General features: G+C 47.9%; 1 protein-coding gene across 1 annotated transcript; it reads left to right on the forward strand.

The window, feature by feature from the left end:
* The first annotated feature begins 10,081 nt into the window (after positions 1 to 10,081).
* Positions 10,082 to 19,909, forward strand: LOC140898269 (killer cell lectin-like receptor subfamily F member 1). The gene is made up of 6 exons (XM_073311862.2): positions 10,082 to 10,166; positions 11,119 to 11,217; positions 15,883 to 16,053; positions 16,823 to 16,980; positions 18,155 to 18,267; positions 19,762 to 19,909. Exons 1-6 carry the CDS (start codon positions 10,082 to 10,084, stop codon positions 19,883 to 19,885), a joined length of 750 nt encoding a protein of 249 aa, XP_073167963.2. The 3' UTR covers positions 19,886 to 19,909.
* The last annotated feature ends 267 nt before the right edge of the window (positions 19,910 to 20,176 follow it).

Genomic DNA, 20,176 nt, shown 5'->3' on the forward strand with positions numbered 1-20,176 from the left:
AGGGGCAAAGCAGAGCTCCCCTGAGCTTGGGGGGCTCTCTCTGCTCCTCCTTCCCCTCCTATGAGAAAACTCGGAGCTTTGCCAGACAAGCTCCAGCACCCTCTGAAATCCCATCACCCACAGAGAAAAAACCATTGCAAGGGTCCACGACACTGTAAATGCCATTTCTCTCCCCTGCACTGGTGCACTGTTCGCTCCATCCCTCCCCATCCCCGCCTCCTCATCTCAGCTTAACAGCTGGTGTCCTCTGGGATCGTTACGGGTATTTCTTTTTGGGGGAAAAAAAGTTTCTTTTTTAGCACTAAATCTAGAACAGTCCTTTCTGTCTGCAGCTGGCTGGCACACCTGCAACATGCTCCCTATTGCATCAGAATCAGCTAAGAGCATATAGGAAAAGGAGAGGGACATTTTTTAACTTTGCTTACAACTCGGAAGGCCATTTTAATTGGGACCTTTAACCGGTTCCAGTGGTGCCTCTTTGCATAATCTGCAGCAAGGGAGATTCAGGAAAAACATTAGGAAAAATATTAGGAAAAACATCCTGACTCTAAGGGGAGTTCAGCTCTGGAAGGAGTTCAGCTCAGTTCAGCTCAGCTCAGGCTTCCAGGGGAGGTTGTGGAATCCCCGTCATTGGAGGTATTTAAGACCAGGCTGGACAAACACCTCTCAGGGCTGGTCTAGGTTTACTTGGTCCTGCCTCAGCGCAGGGGCTGGATTTGATGACCTCCTGAGGTCCCTTCCAGCCCTGGTTGAAAAAACAACATCGCTTGTCCAGTAACCTCAGCCGGGCAGAACGCAACGCCATCCACAGCCTCAGAAACAACTCTGACATCATAATCAAAAAGGCTGACAAAGGAGGTGCTGTCGTCATCATGAATAGGTCGGAATATGAACAAGAGGCTGCTAGGCAGCTCTCCAACACCACTTTCTACAAGCCACTACCCTCTGATCCCACTGAGGGTTACCAAAAGAAACTACAGCATCTGTTCAAGAAACTCCCTGAAAAAGCACAAGAACAAATCCACACAGACGCACCCCTAGAGCCCCGACCAGGGGTCTTCTATCTGCTACCCAAGATCCATAAACCTGGAAATTCTGGACGCCCCTTCATCTCAGGCATTGGCCACCCTGACAGCAGGATTGTCTGGCTATGTAGACTCCCTTCTCAGGTCCTACGCTACCAGCAGTCTCAGCTATCTTCGAGACTCCACTGACTTCCTGAGGAAACTACAATCCATCGGTGATCTTCCAGAAAACACCATGGCCACTATGGATGTAGAAGCCCTCTACACCAACATTCCACACAAAGATGGACTACAAGCCGTCAGGAATAGTATCCCCGATAATGTCACGGCAAACCTGGTGGCTGAACTTTGTGACTTTGTCCTCACCCATAACTATTTCACATTTGGGGACGATGTATACCTTCAAGTCAGCGGCACTGCTATGGGTACCCGCATGGCCCCACAGTATGCCAACATTTTTATGGCTGACTTAGAACAACGCTTCCTCAGCTCTTGTCCCCTAATGCCCCTACTCTACTTGAGCTACATTGATGACATCTTCATCATCTGGACCCATGGAAAAGAAGCCCTTGAGGAATTCCATCATGATTTCAACGATTTCCATCCCACCATCAACCTCAGCCTGGTCCAGTCCACACAAGAGATCCACTTCCTGGACACTACAGTGCTAATAAGCGATGGTCACATAAACACCACCCTATACCGGAAACCTACTGACCACTATACTTACCTACATGCCTCCAGCTTTCATCCAGACCACACCGCATGATCCATGGTCTACAGCCAAGCTCTGCGATACAACCGCATTTGCTCCAACCCCTCAGACAGAGACAAACACCTACAAGATCTCTATCAAGCATTCTTACAACTACAATACCCACCTGCTGAAGTGAAGAAACAGATTGACAGAGCCAGAAGAGTACCCAGAAGTCACCTAGTACAGGACAGGTCCAACAAAGTAACATAACAGAACGCCAGTAGCCGTCACCTTCAGCTCCCAACTAAAACCTCTCCAACGCATCATCAAGGATCTACAACCTATCCTGAAGGATGATCCCTCATTCTCACAGATCCTGGGAGACAGGCCAGTCCTTGCTTACAGACAGCCCCCCAACCTGAAGCAAATACTCTCCAGCAACCACACACCAAAAATACTAACCCAGGAACCTATCCTTGCAACAAAGCCCGTTGCCAACTGTGTCCACATATCTATTCAGGAGACACCATCATAGGACCTAATCACATCTGTCACACTATCAGAGGCTCGTTCACCTGCACATCGACCAATGTGATATATGCCATCATGTGCCAGCAATGCCCCTCTGCCATGTACATTGGGCAAACCGGACAGTCTCTACGCAAAAGAATAAATGGACACAAATCAGACGTCAAGAATTATAACATTCAAAAACCAGTCGGAGAACACTTCCATCTCCCTGGTCACTCAATTACAGACTTAAGAGTCGCAATATTACAAAAAAAAAAATTCAAAAACAGACTCCAATGAGAGACTGCTGAATTGGAATTAATTTGCAAACTGGACACCATTAAATTAGGCTTGAATAAAGACTGGGAGTGGATGGGTCATTACACAAAGTAAAACTATTTCTCCATGCTTATTGCCCCCTCTCCCCCCTGTTACTCTCACCTTCTTGTCAACTGTTGGAAATGGGCCATCGTGATTATCACTACACAAGGTTTTTTTCTCCTGCTGATAATAGCTCACCTTAATTGATCACTCTCGTTATAGTGCGGATGGCAACCCCCATTTTTTCCATGTTCTGTCTGTGTGTGTGTGTATATCTATCTATCTATCTTCCAACTGTATTTTCCACTGCATGCATCTGATGAAGTGGGTTTTAGCCCACAAAAGCTTATGCTCAGATAAATTTGTTAGCCTCTAAGGTGCCACAAGTACTTCTCGTTCTTTTTGCTGATACAGACTAACACGGCTGCTACTCTGAAACTATGATTCTAATAAGAAAAGGAGGACTTGTGGCACCTTAGAGACTAACCAATTTATTTGAGCATGAGCTTTCGTGAGCTACAGCTCACTTCACTTTGAAGTTCAAATTCACACTGCAATGGGAAGATCGTTCACAGAACAATTTTTTAATGAAGTACTAATTGATGCAAAATGCTCAAAATACCATTTGCTGTTAAATGTATCTTTATTGAAATGACAAGCTATTACCAGCAGGAGAGTGAGTTTGTGTGTGTGGTTTTTGGAGGGGGGTGGGGGGGTGAGAAAACCTGGATTTGTGCTGGAAATGGCCCACCTTGATTATCATACACATTTTAAAGAGAGTGGTCACTTTGGATGGGCTATTACCAGCAGCAGAATGAGTTTGTGTGTGTGTGGGGGTGGGGGGGGAGGCGGAGGGTGAGAAAACCTGGATTTGTGCTGGAAATGGCCCAACTTGATGATCACTTTAGATAAGCTATTACCAGCAGGAGAGTGGGGTGGGAGGAGGTATTGTTTCATGGTCTCTGTGTATATAATGTCTTCTGCAGTTTCCACAGTATGCATCCGATGAAGTGAGCTGTAGCTCACGAAAGCTCATGCTCAAATAAATTGGTTAGTCTCTAAGGTGCCACAAGTCCTCCTTTTCTTTTTGCGAATACAGACTAACACGGCTGCTACTCTGAAACCTATGATTCTAATATCAGCCCCATCGGTTAAACTCGATGCCCTACGATCAGGACTTTCTGAAGAATTTTAGCTGATTCCTGCCTTTCAGTGCAATAAGTCCTTGTTTCAATGTGAGTGGCCAAAAGTGGTGGTTGCTCTTTCCAAGCAAAAATGCAGCAGATAAATCAGAACTCCCCCCACCCCCTCAAATGAGCTAAGGCTGGTTTCAATCCAGCTGAGGTGCGAAGTGTCAGTCTTAGACTCAGAAGCCCAAATTCTCCAGCCAGTTCTGGACAGGCAAAGCTCCTCACAGGACTGGGGCCTTGTGATGGGGTGCTCTCCCCCACGCTAGTCTAGAAGGGGGTTAATGAGGCTAGGAAGGGGGCAATTAACTGGATAGACCACAGCTGAGGGGAATTAGGGGGCTGAATGATAATGGAGCCAGCTGAGAGGGAAGAGGCAGGGCTGGTGTAGATCCAGGAAGCTGGTAGAAGAAGGGGCTATAGTGAAGGAGCCTGTAGCCACTCTGTGGACATTAGAGAGAGAGAGAGAGAGAGAGAGAGAGAAGGAAGGAAGGAAGGAAGGAAGGAAGGAAGGAAAGAAGGAACCTAGGGGAGAGGGTGTAGGAAAAGGCTGAGGGAAAGGGCAGCAAGGTTTAAGACAGTGCACTCCTCCTTGCTGCTGATTAAAGGGTCCCTGAGCTGGAATCAGGAGTAGAGGGTAGGCCCGGATTCCCCTCCTGGCCACTGGGGAAGTGGCACTGTCTGGGCAGTGAATGAGAAGGCTCCAGAGAAGAGGTGGGCAAACTACGGCCTGGGGGCTCCATCCGGCCCTTCAGACATTTTAATTCGGCCCTGAAGCTCCAGCCAGGGAGCAGGGTGGGGGCTTGCCCTGCTCCATGCATGCCGGGGCTCCGTGTGGCTCCAGGAAGCAGCGGCACGTCTCCCCTGTGCCTCCTATGGGCAGGGGCAGCTAGGGGGCTCCGCACACTGCCACCACAGCTCCCATTGGCCAGCAACCACAGCCAATGGGAGCTTCAGGGACAGCATCTGTGAATGGGGCAGTGCACAGAGCCGCCTGGCCGCACCTCTGCACAGGAGCTGGAGACGGGATATGCCACTGCTTCCAGGAGCTGCTTGAGGTAAGTGCTGCCAGGAGCCTACAGCCCTGACCGCCTCCTGCGCCCCAACCCCCTGCCCCAGTCCTGATCCCCCTCCCATGCTCTGAACCCCTCGGTCCCAGCCCAGAGCAGCCTCCTGCATCCCCAACCCCTTGTTGTCAGCCCCACCCCAGAACCCGCACCCCAGCTGGAGCCCTTACCCCCTCCTGCACCCCAACCCCCAATTTTGTGAGCATTCCTGGCCTGCCATACAATTTCCATACCCAGATGTGGCCCTTGGGCCAAAAGGTTTGCCCACCCCTGTTCCAGAGAAACTGTCTCAGGCAAAGACTTGGATGTCCCGGAAACAGTGACCTGGCCGGAGGGCTGAGCCAGGAAAGGAGAGCACCCGGTATCTCAGAGACTGAGGGAGAGAGGCGGCAAGGTGCACAAGGAGCGGCAGAAGGGAACGTGGGACCTGGAAAGAGCTAATCCCCAGAGCAACCAGGAGGAAGCACCTTAGCAGTAATTAACTTGACAGCTGCTGATTATTTGTAACAAAAATCAGAACACCCCCAGAGCACACTGACCTGCCGGATGTGTGTAATGTGGCAACATCAGAAAAGAAACCTGTCCGCCACCAAACGCAAAACGGGACCCTGGAGACAGAGTCGCAACATACAGACAACCCACCAATGACCGCAGCAGAGATCCCAATTCCAGGGATCTTGCCCTGTGAGGTCACAAGCCAAAATCAGCTTCCGAGGCTGAATGCTTGTCTACGTTCTGAGTTGCACAGATGTAACTAAGTCCTTGCCTGCATGAGAAAGGGTACGTCTACACTAGAAACACTACAGTGGCACAGCAGCTGTCTTGGCATGATAGCAACGGAAGTGGTCCTTCCATAGCGGTAGATAATCCACCTCTCCGAGAGGTGGTAGCTAGGTCAGCTGAAGTATTCTTCTGTTGACGTAGGGCTGTCTACGCCTGAAGTAAGGTTGGCTTAATTATGTATCTCCGGGGGGTGAATTTTTCACACCTCTGAGCAAAGTAGCTACATCGACCTAACTCTCTAGTGAAGACGAACTCAAGTTGCACCTAACTTAAGTTGGTTTCTAAACTGATTTGGTTAATGCACATCCCCCAACCCCACCCCACATGGACACTGGTTTGGAGTTTAAGGACAGTTCATTCCAGGTATCTTAAACCTATTCCTATCTGATCTGAGACAAACTGAAACAAGCCACTCAAACTCTAAAAAGAGCAAGTAAAAGCATGTTTTCAGTTTAGTTAAACTGAAGTAATTTTTAGTCTGATTTCAGTTCAACCTTCTCATGTAGATAAGCCCCACGGCATCTTTATTATTATTGAAATTGCAGCAGCAAGTAGGAGTCGCAGTCATGGACCAAGATCCCCTTGTGCTAGGTGCTGGACAAACATAGAACAAGGATGATCCATGCTTCTAATCTAAGTATGAGAGGAGACAATGGGTAGGTGCAGGCAGATGGAAGGGGGAGTACAAGGGAACAGTGAAACAATATTAGTCATCTACTGCTCGGCATCTAGTCGTCTATTATTGCGTCTATTATTACTCATCTCTGTAACATGCTTACAGTACTTACTCGTCATCCATTAACAATTTATGGACAGAATTTTTAGCTTTCGTGAGCTACAACTCACTTCATCGGATGCACTCATTTATGGAATCTTTAGCTAAGAGTGTGACTGTTTCGTGTATTTCCTCCAACCTGACAACAACACTGGGGATAAAGCTGGTTCAAATCCCGCCCATTCAACACACACCTGGAGATGTCACAACCCACCAAGAGACAGGCTCTACGTTCTACCCTCTCAGCCATCAGTGCCACTCACACAGATTCCATTAGCCATGAGACCAGCCATTCATTTCGGATCATGTCTCTCACCTACTCATCGGAATGACCGATCCATTTCCTACAGACCAGAGTCTCCCTCTCCGTCAATTAGACACGATCCCAGCGACAAGCTCAGGATCAAACTCAACCAGTCTCTGGAAGGAAGCATCCCACTTGAGCATTGCCACATCCCTGCTCTGGGAAAGCTACAAAGCTCTGGGCATCTGGAAACAGGAGGTTCTAATGGCAACTGGTTTGTAAATTTAACTACAGCAGCTGCTCCTACTACAACCCCCAAACCCCTAGGGATGATGCAGAAGGGAGTTCACTCACCAGGTTATCGTCTGCTGGGACCAACAGAGCCGGCCTCTGAGCTGAGCCTGGTGAGAAAGAAGAAACATCCCCTACCGAACTGTGGCATTGGGTCAGTTTCACTGAGAAAATGGGATTTTTATCTGAGTCACATCTGTCAGGCAGCGAAGACACACTGGCTGGGAATTTTCTAAAAAGAACAGAACAGAAATAAAGAGAGGTAAGACGCTCAGTAGCCAGGACATTGTTACTAATCTCTGTCAATCGCAGGCATGTTGTCTGGTGCCACAGATAGGCTGACCAGGAGCGTTACCTACCAGTGTATTCCTGTACTAGCCTCACCCCCCATCCCAGCTGTGCCAATGCGCCTCAGTTCTGACCCCTCAGTCTCCCTGCTGCCCCAGCCCTGGGCTCTCCCTCTGTCAATGCCCCTCAATCCTGACCCACAGCCCTCCTGCTATCCCAGCCCTGGGTTTGCCCTCCCAGCTTTGTCAATGCCCTTCAATCCCAAATCCATAGCTAGGGTCACCATCCATCCGTATTTCCCTGGACATGTCCGGCTTTTTCGTCTTGAAACAGCCGCCCAGGAGGAATTGGTTATAAGGTAGAAAAGTCCGGGATGTCAGGGGTCGGGGGTGTGGAGAGGTATCGGAGCAGTCAGGGGGCAGGGGGAGTTGGATGGGTCGGGGGTTCTGGGGGGGGGGGGCCTGTCAGGGTGGGGGTGTGGAGAGGGGTCAGGGCAGGCAGGGAGCGGGGGGGGGGGGTTGGAAGGGTCAGGGGTTTGGGGGGGCCTCTCAGGGGGAGGGGGTGTGGAGAGGGGTCAGGGAAGGCAGGGAGCGGGGGGGGGGTTGGAGGGGTCAGGAGTTCTGAGGGGGGCCTGTCGGGGCAGGTGTGTGGAGAGGGGTCAGGGAAGGCAGGGAGCGGGGGGGGGGGTTGGATGGGTTGGGAGTTCTGGCGGGGGGGGCCTGTCAGGGTGGGGGTGTGGAGAGGGGTCAGGGCAGGCAGGGAGCGGGGGGGGGGGTTGGAAGGGTCAGGGGTTTGGGGGGGCCTCTCAGGGGGAGGGGGTGTGGAGAGGGGTCAGGGAAGGCAGGGAGCGGGGGGGGGGGGTTGGAGGGGTCAGGAGTTCTGAGGGGGGCCTGTCGGGGCAGGTGTGTGGAGAGGGGTCAGGGCAGGCAGGGAGCGGGGTGGGGGGGTTGGATGGGTTGGGAGTTCTGGCGGGGGGGGCCTGTCAGGCGGCGGCGGTGTCGAGAGGGGTCAGGGCAGGCAGGGAGCGGGGTGGGGGGGTTGGATGGGTTGGGAGTTCTGGCGGGGGGGGCCTGTCAGGCGGCGGCGGTGTCGAGAGGTATCGGAGCAGGCAGGGAGCAGGGGGCGGGTTGGATGTGTCGGGGTTTCTGGGGGGAGGCTGTTGGGGCAGGGGTATGGAGAGGGGTCAGGGCAGGCAGGGAGCAGGGGTGGTTGGATGGGTCGGGAGTTCTAGGCATGGACCTGCCGCAGGTTGGCGTTTGCTTTTGTTACAATGGCTCGTTGGCTGTTTCAATCAACGCCTTGCTGGGTTGACTATTTCGGGAGAGTTGTCTGTTGGGTTTTTTTATCGGTATATGTAGTGTGTGGCAGGGGGACATAAACTACTCCAGCCACACAGAATTGGGGGGGGGGGCGATCACATAAATTTGAGAGGTTTCAGAGTAACAGCCGTGTTAGTCCGTATCCGCAAAAGGAAAAGGAGGACTTGTGGCACCTTAGAGAGCGTGCGCTTATGTGTGTGGAGGGTAGTGTAGCTATTTGGGGAGGGAGATCGTGTGTGACTATTAGAGGGACACAGGGGAGGAAGGGAGTGAAATGGGGGAGGGAGGAACATGAAAACTACACCTGACCAGAAGACGAATGCACCACTCGAAAGATAGATCAGACATTTAACAAGGTCTTTCCCATCCAAAACAAACCTTGGCACGATCGGTCGTGTCCGGGAATCATACCGATCTTTTAAAATCCACCGAGCAATTGCAGCAAATGCAACGTTCCTTAAGAGGCCCCAGTCCTGCAAACGTTTATGTACGTGGCTAACTTTACGCACAGAAGTAGCCCTACTGCCTCCCATTTGGCTATTATTTTTATTTGCATTATGGCAGCACAGTTCTACCAGGCCCATAATGCCAGGCCCCAGGCCCAGTCATAATATGGCTCCAGTGTGCTGGGTGCTGTCCAAAGAGACATCAGTAAAAGACAGCCCCGAAGAGCTCACAGTCCAACCAGTCATGGCAAACAACTCACCTGCGCTCAGCAAATGCTTCCGTGTTTGCAAGATTTTGGTCTAACACTGTCACGTTCATCAGTGTACAGGGGAGGGATAGCTCAGTTGGCCTGCTAAACCCAGGGTTGTGAGTTCAATCCTTGAGGGGGCCATTTAGGGATCTGGGGCAAAAATTGGGGATTGGTCCTGCTTTGAGCAGGGGGTTGGACTAGATGATCTCCTTTCCAACCCTGATATTCTATGATCACTGTGTTTTCAAACCAACATTTTTGGGGGCCAGATCCCCCAGCTGGTGTGAATCGGCCGTAGCTCCATTGAACTCAATGGGGCCAGATCCCGCAGCTGGTGTCAATTGGCCGTAGCTCCACTGGATTCAATGGGGCCAGATCCCAATGGTGTGATCCCAGCTGGATCAGTGATGCTTTATTGACTTCAGAAGAGCTATACCAGTTTACACCACCAGGGGATTGGGCCCGTGACGTTGTTTATTGCATGTTTAGAGATGTGTTTCTTATTGCTGAGAGGCACAGCAGGGCGTGGGCACAGACTCCAGTGTAGCCCCCCAGTGCCTTGGCTGTTCAACTTCCCTGTGACTTATTTCAGGGCATCAGGTCCAGTTTTGCCCTGTGATTACTCCCTTTACAGGTTCCCTCACTTAGGGTTATGTTCTGACCCAGGCTCTAATCCTCTTGCCCTTTCAAAGTGCCAAGCCGTGCAGCTCGCTAGCAGGCTGGCCTGCCTCTTGCATCTGCGTCAACTCTGTGGTTTGACGGCTCGAGATGGGGCTAGCACTTCCTCTGCAGCCTTGAGCCCTCAGTCGGACAGGGCGAGTCTGTGGAGGGTCCTTGGTTTCTTCTTTTCTCGTCGTTTTCTGGGCAAGCCTGGAAGATGCAGGATGAAGAAGGTTACACGGTATTAAACCTCCGATCCCAGGAGAAAACCACCATCCGCCTGTCACCAAAGAGGATCCAAGGTATGGAAGTTAGATGGGTATGCTTCAGGAGCATGTCGCAAGGAGAGAATGAGTGAAGAGCATAAGTGCAGAGTGCCATTATTCTGCTGAATATCGGACAGGCTTTTCTTTGACCCCGTGACCAGACATTCCCTGTTCCCATTCAGAAATGGATATTTTGCACCTGATGGTTGAGATTTGTAATGCTGCCTAAGAGATCTGGACACCCAAACTGAATCAAAATAAATGGGATTTGGACATTCAATTCCCATAGGCTCTGGCTTTCAAAGCTGCTGATTTTTAGGGCTGACTGGACAACAGGAATTCCACTTTTTGAAAAATGTAGCGGTCTCGACATTTGTTTTAATTCTGCAGCAGAACAAAAATAAGATCCTTTGATATAGCAGGGACTTCAGTCTGGCTCCCCCACACCCCAGGGGAAATGACAGAACCACCTCTGAACCCGAGCAAACTTTTGTGGAACTGACACGCTTCCATGAGAAGTTTTGAGGAATCGGCATTTTCCGACAAAACCAGGTTTGTTGACACATTCCCGACCAGCTGAACGGGAGCTCCCAGTGTGGGGCTGCAACCGACCGCGAAGGTGATTCTTGGATCCCTAAACAGGAGAAAATATTGAGTAGGAGTAGAGAGGGTTTTTTACCTCTGTATTTGGCACTGATGTGACTGCTGCTAGAATACTGTGTCCAGTTCCGATATCTACAATTCAAGAAGGATCTTGATAATCTGTAGAGGATTCAGAGGGCGGGTGCTCAGGGCTTTCTGAAAATCAAGCCAAGCCTGGCTATGCAACTGTACTGTAAATTACCGCATGTAGGGTTGCATTAGAAATATCCGTTTGTATTGCATTACGGAGATTATCTAACGATGCCTCATGACATAACGTGAGACCATATTTTAAAAGACAAAGATAAGGTTGAAGCCGTCTCACCAAACTTTGCATTTTTTACAGATTCTCCTTTGAGTTCCCAGTGCTTCAAATGCATGCTAGGAATTTTGGGGGCTCTTTGCATCATTCTGACATTAGCCGTGATCATTCTGACTATCCTCGGTAAGTGTCTGGATCCCATCTGTTTCATAAATATGCGGGTTGTGAAGTTTCTTATGCCTTAGTAATTCAGCTTAACTATTTTCTTATTAATCAACCGGGGATTCTCAAATTTTTCCATGGCGCAGTCCACCTGTGAAGGTCCACCTACACTGCACACTCTTTTCGGGGGTGTGTAGAGTATGTACACCACATGCCCCCCCTAACTTGGGTGTAAATAGCAGTGTAGATGGTGAGGCACTGCTTAGGCGAATAGGGTTAAGACACACTGAACCCTGTGGGTACGTACTCAGGTATGCACCCTACACACACAGCTTTCTACTCACCCAAGCAGTGTCTCCCCCATCTACATTTCTGTTTTTACAGTGTAGCGTCCCACTGCCAGAGTCTTTCGCCACCAAAGGGGAAGATTCAGAAGTGGGGAAAGACTCTGGCAATGGGAAGTGAGCAGTGAAAGGCTCCGGCAGCTCCCTGCTGTGGAGACTTTACGCGTGGCAGGGAAAGACTCCATCAGTGGAGAAAGTATCTGGCAATTCCCTGCTACCGAGCCTCACCCCATTGCCTCCTCCCTGCCAGAACCTTGCCCTGACACATGGAGCTGTGCACCACAGCGTGGACCAGTGGTGGGCAACCGGCGGCCCACACACGGCCCATCAGGGTAATGCGCTGGCAGACCGCGAGACAGTTTGTTTACACTGACCGTCTGCAGGCCCAGCCGCCCGCAACTCCCCGTAGCCGCAGTTTGCCGTTCCCGGCCAATTGAAGCTGCGGGAAGCGGGGATTACAGATTCCCTGGTCCACATAACAGAATCTCTTATATTTATAATCCCTGTGCCAATGACAACTATTGCTTACGTGGAAAGAGTCACATTAGGAAAATAATGTAATTGTTGCTATTGTATAAAGGAATTTAGCAGGTGAAAGCAAGGAGATTAGCCCTATGTGGCCAGTTTTTACTACCAACAAGAGCTCACTGGTTCATCATGGGTTACGGTTTGAGAACTGCTGTCCTATATTCAGTTACCACAGCGCTAGTAACATCATGAAGAAATGGCCCCGAGCAGGAAATGGGTAGGCCCCAGTTCAGGTAAACACCTGCGTAGGCTTTTGAAATTAAGGATGTACTTCAGTGGTTTCCTGATTAGGGTCCTTAAAAAGACAATCACCTTTAAATCTAGTCTGGGCTCTCTTGACCGTTAGACCATTTACAATGAAAGCTGGTCAAACTCTCGTGAACCATGTTTTTCATTAAAAAAAAATCTTGTCTATCTGGAAACAATTTTTTGGTTCGGGCAACTTGTCAGTTGTACAAACATTTTCACTGAAATGTTTCCAGTGCTTTGTTCTGTTTGTGAAAATACGGTTGGGCTTTTTTCCATTTGTCAAAATTATTTCAGTTTCTGGTTTCCCACAGTGTAGATTTTGATTGGCACAGGTTGTAATATGTTGCCCCAAGGTGTTTTTAATCCGACTCCTTAATACGATGAATGTGCATGTCAATTTTTGATACTCTCCTGTTGTCTTACACAAGAGGCTGTGGTCTTCAAAAAACAGGACAAATTTTATACAACAAAATATGTCTAGTGTGAAAACAGAGTTTTTATATTTTTGAATTTTTAATAAAAAAGAACATTTTCTACCAGCTCGATTTACAATCCCATTTTTCTACATTTTGAAGAGTGTTTTTCCTCCCCTGTGAGACCCGAGACCACACTTTTCAGAAGTAATTAGTGACTTTGGACAATGGAGTGCAGAGTATGCAGTTTGGAGGCCAGGATCAGAATTCAAAACAACCTTGACAAATTGGAGAATTGGTCTGACGCTGAGATGATGAAATTCAATAAAGACAAGCGCACATTGCTATACTTAGGAAGAAAAAAAAAATCAAATGCACAGCTACAAACTGGGGAATAAGCGTCATCAAGTCCAGCCCTCTGCAACGAGGCAGGACCAAATACCCCTAGACCATCCCTGACAGGCATTTGTCCAACCTGTCCTTAAACACCTCCAGTGATGAGGACTCCACAAACTCTCTTGGAAGCCTGTTCCGGAGTTCAACTTCTCTTACAGTTAGAAAGTTCTTCCGAATATCGAACCCGAATTGCCCTTGCTACAGATTCAGCCCATTACTTCTCATCCTGCCTTCAGTGGACATGGAGAACAATTGATCACCCTCCTCTTTATAACAGCCCTGAACAGATTTGAAGACTGTTGTCAGGTCCCTGCTCAGTCTGCTTTTCTCAAGGTTAAGCAGGTCCAGGTTTTTTAGCCTTACCTCTTAGGTCAGATTTTCTAAATCGTTGATCGTTTTTGTTGCTCTCCTCTGGGCTCTCTCCAATTTGTCCATATGTCCCCTAAAGTGTGGCACCCAGAATTGGACACAGTCTTCCAGGTGAGGCCTCACCAGTGCCGAATAGAGCGGGACAAAGACCTCCTTTATTGTCCATATGATACTCCTGTTAATACACCCCAGGATGATAGTAGCCTTTTTTGCAACTGCATCACACTGTTGACTCATATTCTATTTATGATCCACTGTAACTGCCACCTAGCCTCTTATTCCCCATTCCTAGCCTGCTATTCCCCAGTTATTCTCCTCCCCTCACTGCAGCAGTCCCTGCTTCTGGTCCTATCGGCTGGAGTTTCTTCAAAATATGATCTTCCTTCTCCTTTTTCAAAATTCCATGTTGCACAGTGAAATAGCTAGCAAAGTGGACATTTAAAGTATCATAATTAGTATACAAATTCTGTGGCCTGCAATGTGCAGGAGGCCAGACTAGACGATCGTGATGGTCCGTTCTGGCCTGAGACTCATAGACTATAAGAACAGACTCCAACGAGAGACTGCTGAATTGGAATTAATTTGCAAATTGGATACAATTAACTTAGGCTTGAATAGAGACTGGGAGTGGTTGAGTCATTATACAAAGTAAAACTAGTTCCCCTTGTTTATCCCCCCCCCCCTCCACTGTTCCTCAGACGTTCTTGTTTGCTCCTGGAAATGGCCCACCTTGATTATCACTTCAAAAGGTTTTCTCTCCCCCCACCCCATTCTCCTGCTGGTAATAGCTCATCTTAAGCGATCACTCTCCTTACAATAAAAAGAAAAGGAGGACTTGTGGCACCTTAGAGACTAACCAATTTATTTGAGCATAAGCTTTCGTGAGCTACATGCATCTGATGAAGTGAGCTGTAGTTCACGAAAGCTTATGCTCAAATAAATTGGTTAGTCTCTAAGGTGCCACAAGTCCTCCTTTCCTTTTTGCGAATACAGACTAACACGGCTGTTACTCTGAAACCTGTCCTTACAATGTGTATGATAAACACCCATTTTTTCATGGTCTGTGTGTATAAAAATCTCCTCGCTGTATTTTCCACTTTATGCATCCAATGAAGTGAGCTGTAGCTCACGAAAGCTCATGCTCAAATAAATTGGTTAGTCTCTAAGGTGCCACAAGTCCTCCTTTTCTTTAGACTGTAAGTCAGTATCTGTTAAAATGGATGGGCAGTTCATATATCAGGGCAATTGTTTCAGGTTCTCTGCAGACTCAGGCAGAAGTTGCTGGATCAGTTACACTTCGGTCAACGTTTTTAGGGTTCCCCCCACAATGATAATAGCTAGAGACTGGCTTAGAAGCAGCTCTGGAGAACAACTCAGTAGTCTGTCCATACCCCCCATTTTTGGGAAAAACTGCCTTAAGTCTTTACAATGTTCTTATGCTGAATGCTACAGACCCCAATAGCTCTGGACGAACAAATTGACGTAATAGACCATATTCCCAGAACTGGGCTGCTATCACTGATAATTAGAATTGGCTGGAAATTGGAATTTTGGTTCTGTGGGAAATTCTGACCATTTGAAATTTGTATTCATTCTAAATTGGAATGAAAAGCCAAAATTTCAGAATTTCCCACTGGATAAAAATTCCAATTTTTTGGGGCTGGGAACTATCAAGTCAGTTTGATTATGTTGAAACATTATAATAATAATAACAGATACAATACACTGAATATTAAACATAAAATGTAATATATGAAAGTTAATATTTACTACAACATACAAGTTGGAATGAAATGAATCAAAACGATAAAGTCAAAACAAAATGTTTTTTTTTACCTTATTGAAACATATTTGAAACAAAATGAGACTGTCAAAACAATTCCTTTAGATTTTTTCCTCATCAGAAATGTCATTGAAACAGACAAATTCCTGCAAAATGTTTCCATGTTGATGAAACTTAATTTCCCCCCAGAATACTGTTCCGTCAGGGTTTTTTTGACCAGTTCTACTGATAACATAAGCAAAGATGCTGATGCCAAAGAAAGAAACTAATGAGGCAGAGGCACATTGAGCCCGGGGAAAATCATTCAAAATAAAACAACTGCAGGGCCAGCTGGAAAGAGACAAAAGCAGGGGAGAGAAATGGGAAAGTATCTAAGAGATTACTACATCTAATAGGAAAGGGGGATGTAAACACTGAGGCATGCTTGGTTCACTTTTGAGTTTAAATACTGTAGGAACATAATAGAATTTGCCTCTGGATTTTTTAATAGTTCAGTTTCTTTCTCCAAAGTGACTGACTGGGATCCATATTATTCAGGGCTTTATTATACACACATGCCGGGCAGTTCTCTAACCTCTATTCACATGGATGCTGTGTGGTGAAGTTTTCCAGGGCGGCTCTCACAAAGGACCGACCGGAACACCCCCAAACACCCCTGCGGACAGTGATTCTGGGCGGAGAAGCTTAAACAGAGCAGAAGGCAGCAGCAGGCCAGAGGACGTCCTTGCTCACCTGAGACAGAATCTGTGCAATCTGCAAACACACAGCAGAGCAGGTAACCTCAGCTCCTTCCATGCCTGAGCCGTGCGCCTGTCTAGCTCGTTAGGCTGCTCTAGTGCATCTGTCAGAGCTCCTCCTAGGAAAGTCCCTTCCTGCTCCTGGGCCCACATGTGCCACCACCCACCTGCCCTCCAGAGCTTCTCTGCTTTGGGTACCAGGAGTGCAGTTAACCACAAGCGTTTTCAGATGGGACTGTAGGGAGCAGCAGTGACGCCTAGTGGCCACTCAGGGTAGCTCTCAGTATATGCAGTACCACAGTGGGGGGAAAGCCCAGGAGAGCGAGAGGGGAAGGGATGGGCTCCAACAGAGTGAGAAAGAAGGCAGAGGCTGCGCTGGGACATGGCATGAAGGCACAGGTGTCTAGCCATCATTCCACACACCCAGCGAGAGACAGTCCCTGTCCCAGCTGAGATCAGGGCCTCGTTGTGCCAGACGCTGCCCAGACACACAGGGAGAGACAGTCCCTGCCCCAGCTGAGATCAGGGCCCTGTGGTGCCGGGTGCTGCACAGACCCACAGTGAGACAGTCCCTGCCCCAAGGAACTTACAAGACAGATGAACAAAGTAGTACTATCCCTCTATGACAGGTGGGGAAACTGAGGCACGGCAGGTTGCCGTGACTTTTCCCAGGTCACACAGTACAATGTGTGGCAGAGCTGGGAATTGAAGCCAGATCACCTGACTCGCAGTCAAGTGCCTACACATGGAAAGTGTTGAACCATGAGGTGTCTTCAGCCCCATGAATGCCATGTCCTTTTCCCCCAGCTGGAGGCTCTGAGTGCAAACTCTGCCCCATGGACTGGCTATCACACAGAGGAAAGTGCTACTGGTTCTCTAAAGGGAATAAGGACTGGAATGGGAGCCGTGATGACTGCCCAAGGAAGAGGTCTCACATCCTGGTGATCCAGGACCAGGATGAGATGGTAATGTAAAAAATAAAGTGTGCAAACTACACCTAAAATGTAGGTCAACCTAGCTATCTTGCGCAGGCATGTGAAAAATGCCTCTTGTTTTAAATCTGGGTTGAAAAATTGTCAGTGACGGAGAATCTACAATGACCCTGGGTAAATTGTTCCAATGGTTAATTACCCTCACTCTTAAAAATTTACACCTTATTTCCAGTGTGAATTTGTCTAGCTTCAACTTCCAGCCCTTGGATCGTGTTCTACCTTTGTCTGCTAGATTGAAGAGCCCATTATTAAATATCTGTTTCTCATGTAGGTACTTACAGACTATGATTACGTCATCCCTTAACCTTCTCTTTGCTAAACTAAATAGACTGAGCTCCTTGAGTCTATCACTCTAAGGCAGGTTTTCAAATCCTTTAATCATTCTCATGGCTCTTCTCTGACCCCTCAGCAATTTAGCAACATCCTTCCTGAACTGTGGGCATTAGAACTGGACACAGGATTCCAGCAATGGTCACACCAGAGCCAAATTGAGAGGTAAAATAACCTCTCTACTCCATTCAATATTCCCCTGTTTAAGCATCCCAGGATCACATCAGCTCTTTTGGTCACAGCGTCCCACTAGGAACTCAAGTTCAGCTGATTATCCACCATGACCTTTAAAATTTTTCAGCATCATGACTTCCCAGGGTAGAGGCCCCATCCTGCATTCTTTGTTCTCAGCTATATACATTTCCATTTAGCCCTATTAAAAACACATACTGTTGGCTTGCCCCCAGTTGACCAAGAAATCCAGATCGCTCTGGATGCTTGACCTCTCCTCTTCATTATTTACTGCGCCCCCAATTGTCGTGGCTGCTGTAAACTTTATCCGTGATGATTTTATTTTTTCTTCCAGGTCCTTGGTTAAAATGTTGCAGTAGCTTAAGGCCAAGAACCAGTCCCTGTGGGATGCCATTGGAAACACACCCGCTCAATGACGATTCCCTGCTTACAATTACATTTTGAGACCTAGCAGTTAGTGTCCTAACAAGTGTTATATGCCGGTTCATAGAAAAAAAAAAATTCCCTTGCTTGTTTTGGGTCCAACTGAAGGCCTCTTTAGAGATTGTGGATTAAGTTCTCTGGTGTCCTTTGTAATGATTGCTTTTCCTCCAGGTTAAATTCACACTCCTGCTTTTCTCCACAGGAGTTCATACAGAACGTCACACAAGGGAAATATCCCATTTGGATTGGGCTTAACGTTACATTCCCAGAAGAGAAATGGACCTGGGTGGACGGCTCCATCTTAAACCAAAATCTGTGAGTGTTTCTTGCTGTTAAATATTTCATGTGTCTTGAGGAAAGTTTATAATTAAGTAACTTTTGGATGTTTGCTGAATCGGTGAGAAAGGCTGGCCTTGAACTGGGACTCAGGCAATCTGGATTTACAAATACACCCCCTGCGTGACCTCGGCCAAGTCACTTAAACTCTCTGGGCCTCCACTCCCCATCTGTCCTAAGGAATAATTATTCTTTGGCAGCTTTGTGTATTTAGATTGCAGGCCTCCGGAGGCAAGAGCTGCCTCTTGCTAAGTGTATAGATAAAACGCCCAGCACAATGGAGTCCTGATGTTGGTTGGGGCCTCTACGCATTACTAGAACACACATAATACAGAGAGCCAGGGGAAACAATGCCCAGTGGAGCAGCTTTCCCTCTAGGAACGTCTACACTACAGCGGCTACCGTGCAGCAGGTGTGACGCTGTAGCACCAAACTGTGGGCCCTTCCTACATCGACGGAAGGGGGTTTTCCCGTTGCTGTAGCTAGTCCACCTCTCCAAGAGACAGCAGCTGGGTTGATGGAGGCGTTCTTCCGCCAACCCAGCTGCATCTACAGCCAGGGGTTAGGTCAACCGAACGACGTCCACAGGGTGCAACATCTTGCACAGCCTTGAGAGATGTAGTTAGGTCGACTGCAGTTTTTAGATGAAAACCACATCTCAGAAAACACCGATTCCATGAAATTGACACGTTGCCTGTGACTGTATCGGTTTTTCTCAACTTTGATGGAAAATGATCGCAACCGTTTATTTCAGCGGCATCTATTTGATTACATTGTATATTACATGACAACATAAAAGTCGAAAGATTTTGACCTGATTGAAACATTTTGATAATGTCTGAGATGTTTCCAAAACGAAATTTTTGGAAACCTCATTTTGCTGTAAATTTCAACGTTGTGTTCTGATTGAGAACAACAGCAAAAAAACCACCACCAAACCTCCCGATATTTTTGGAATATCCCATGGAATGGAAATTCAATTTTCCGGCTTCTTCTAACAATAAGTAAAGTCCCCTCCTCTCAGGAATTAAAGGTGATTCTGAATGTTATTAGGGAGGCAACTTCCCCTTGATTCTCAGGCTGATCATGGGACCACCGGGTCTCAAAGCATGCACACGACTGCTTGAGAGAAAGGACTGGACTTTAGGCACTTTTGTGGCCCAACCACTGACTAGGAGGAGACAAAGAGCCACACTCGGCAGAGAGCCTGACAAGCTTTCTTCCAACGCATGCTTTCCCACTGCCGCCTCTAGGTTAGAGTGGTGAGTTCAGTCCCCAATAGCCCACATGGAGACCAGACATGGTGGGAGGATTGGGACATTTATAACCTTGCAGGGGAAAATGCAGAGATAATGGAATACCTACAGCTGAGTAGGCCATTAGATTTAATACAAAGAGACTCTTCTCTGGATCTTTGTTTGAGAAGTCTAGACACTAACACGGATTATTTCCCCCCTCCCCTTTGTTCCACAGGTTTCCGGTATCTGGTCCAGCTGTGAGCAACAGTTGTGGGGTGATAAAGGGGAATCAGATGCGTTCGGAAATGTGCAGCGCTGAATTTAAGTGGATTTGTCAGAAAGAAGCCGCCCTGATCTAAGCAATGACAGTAGGGAGGCAGTATCCTTAGAAATAATAGATTCCTAGATAGAAAGGCCATTCTGATTGTCTACTCTGACCTCCTGCATAACAAAGGCCAGTGGTAAAAAGCTGACGGGAGAGAGCTACATGTTCCTCATAGTTAGGGTGACCAGATGTCCTGATTTTATAGGGACAGTCTTGATATTTGGGGCTTTTTCTTATATAGGCACCTATTACTAGGTGACCAGATAGCAACTGTGAAAAAACAGGACAGGAGGTGGAGGGTAATAGGCTCCTATATAAGAAAAAG

The sequence above is a fragment of the Lepidochelys kempii genome, chromosome 14, assembly GCF_965140285.1.
Source record: "Lepidochelys kempii isolate rLepKem1 chromosome 14, rLepKem1.hap1, whole genome shotgun sequence".
Classification (NCBI taxonomy): domain Eukaryota; kingdom Metazoa; phylum Chordata; order Testudines; family Cheloniidae; genus Lepidochelys; species Lepidochelys kempii.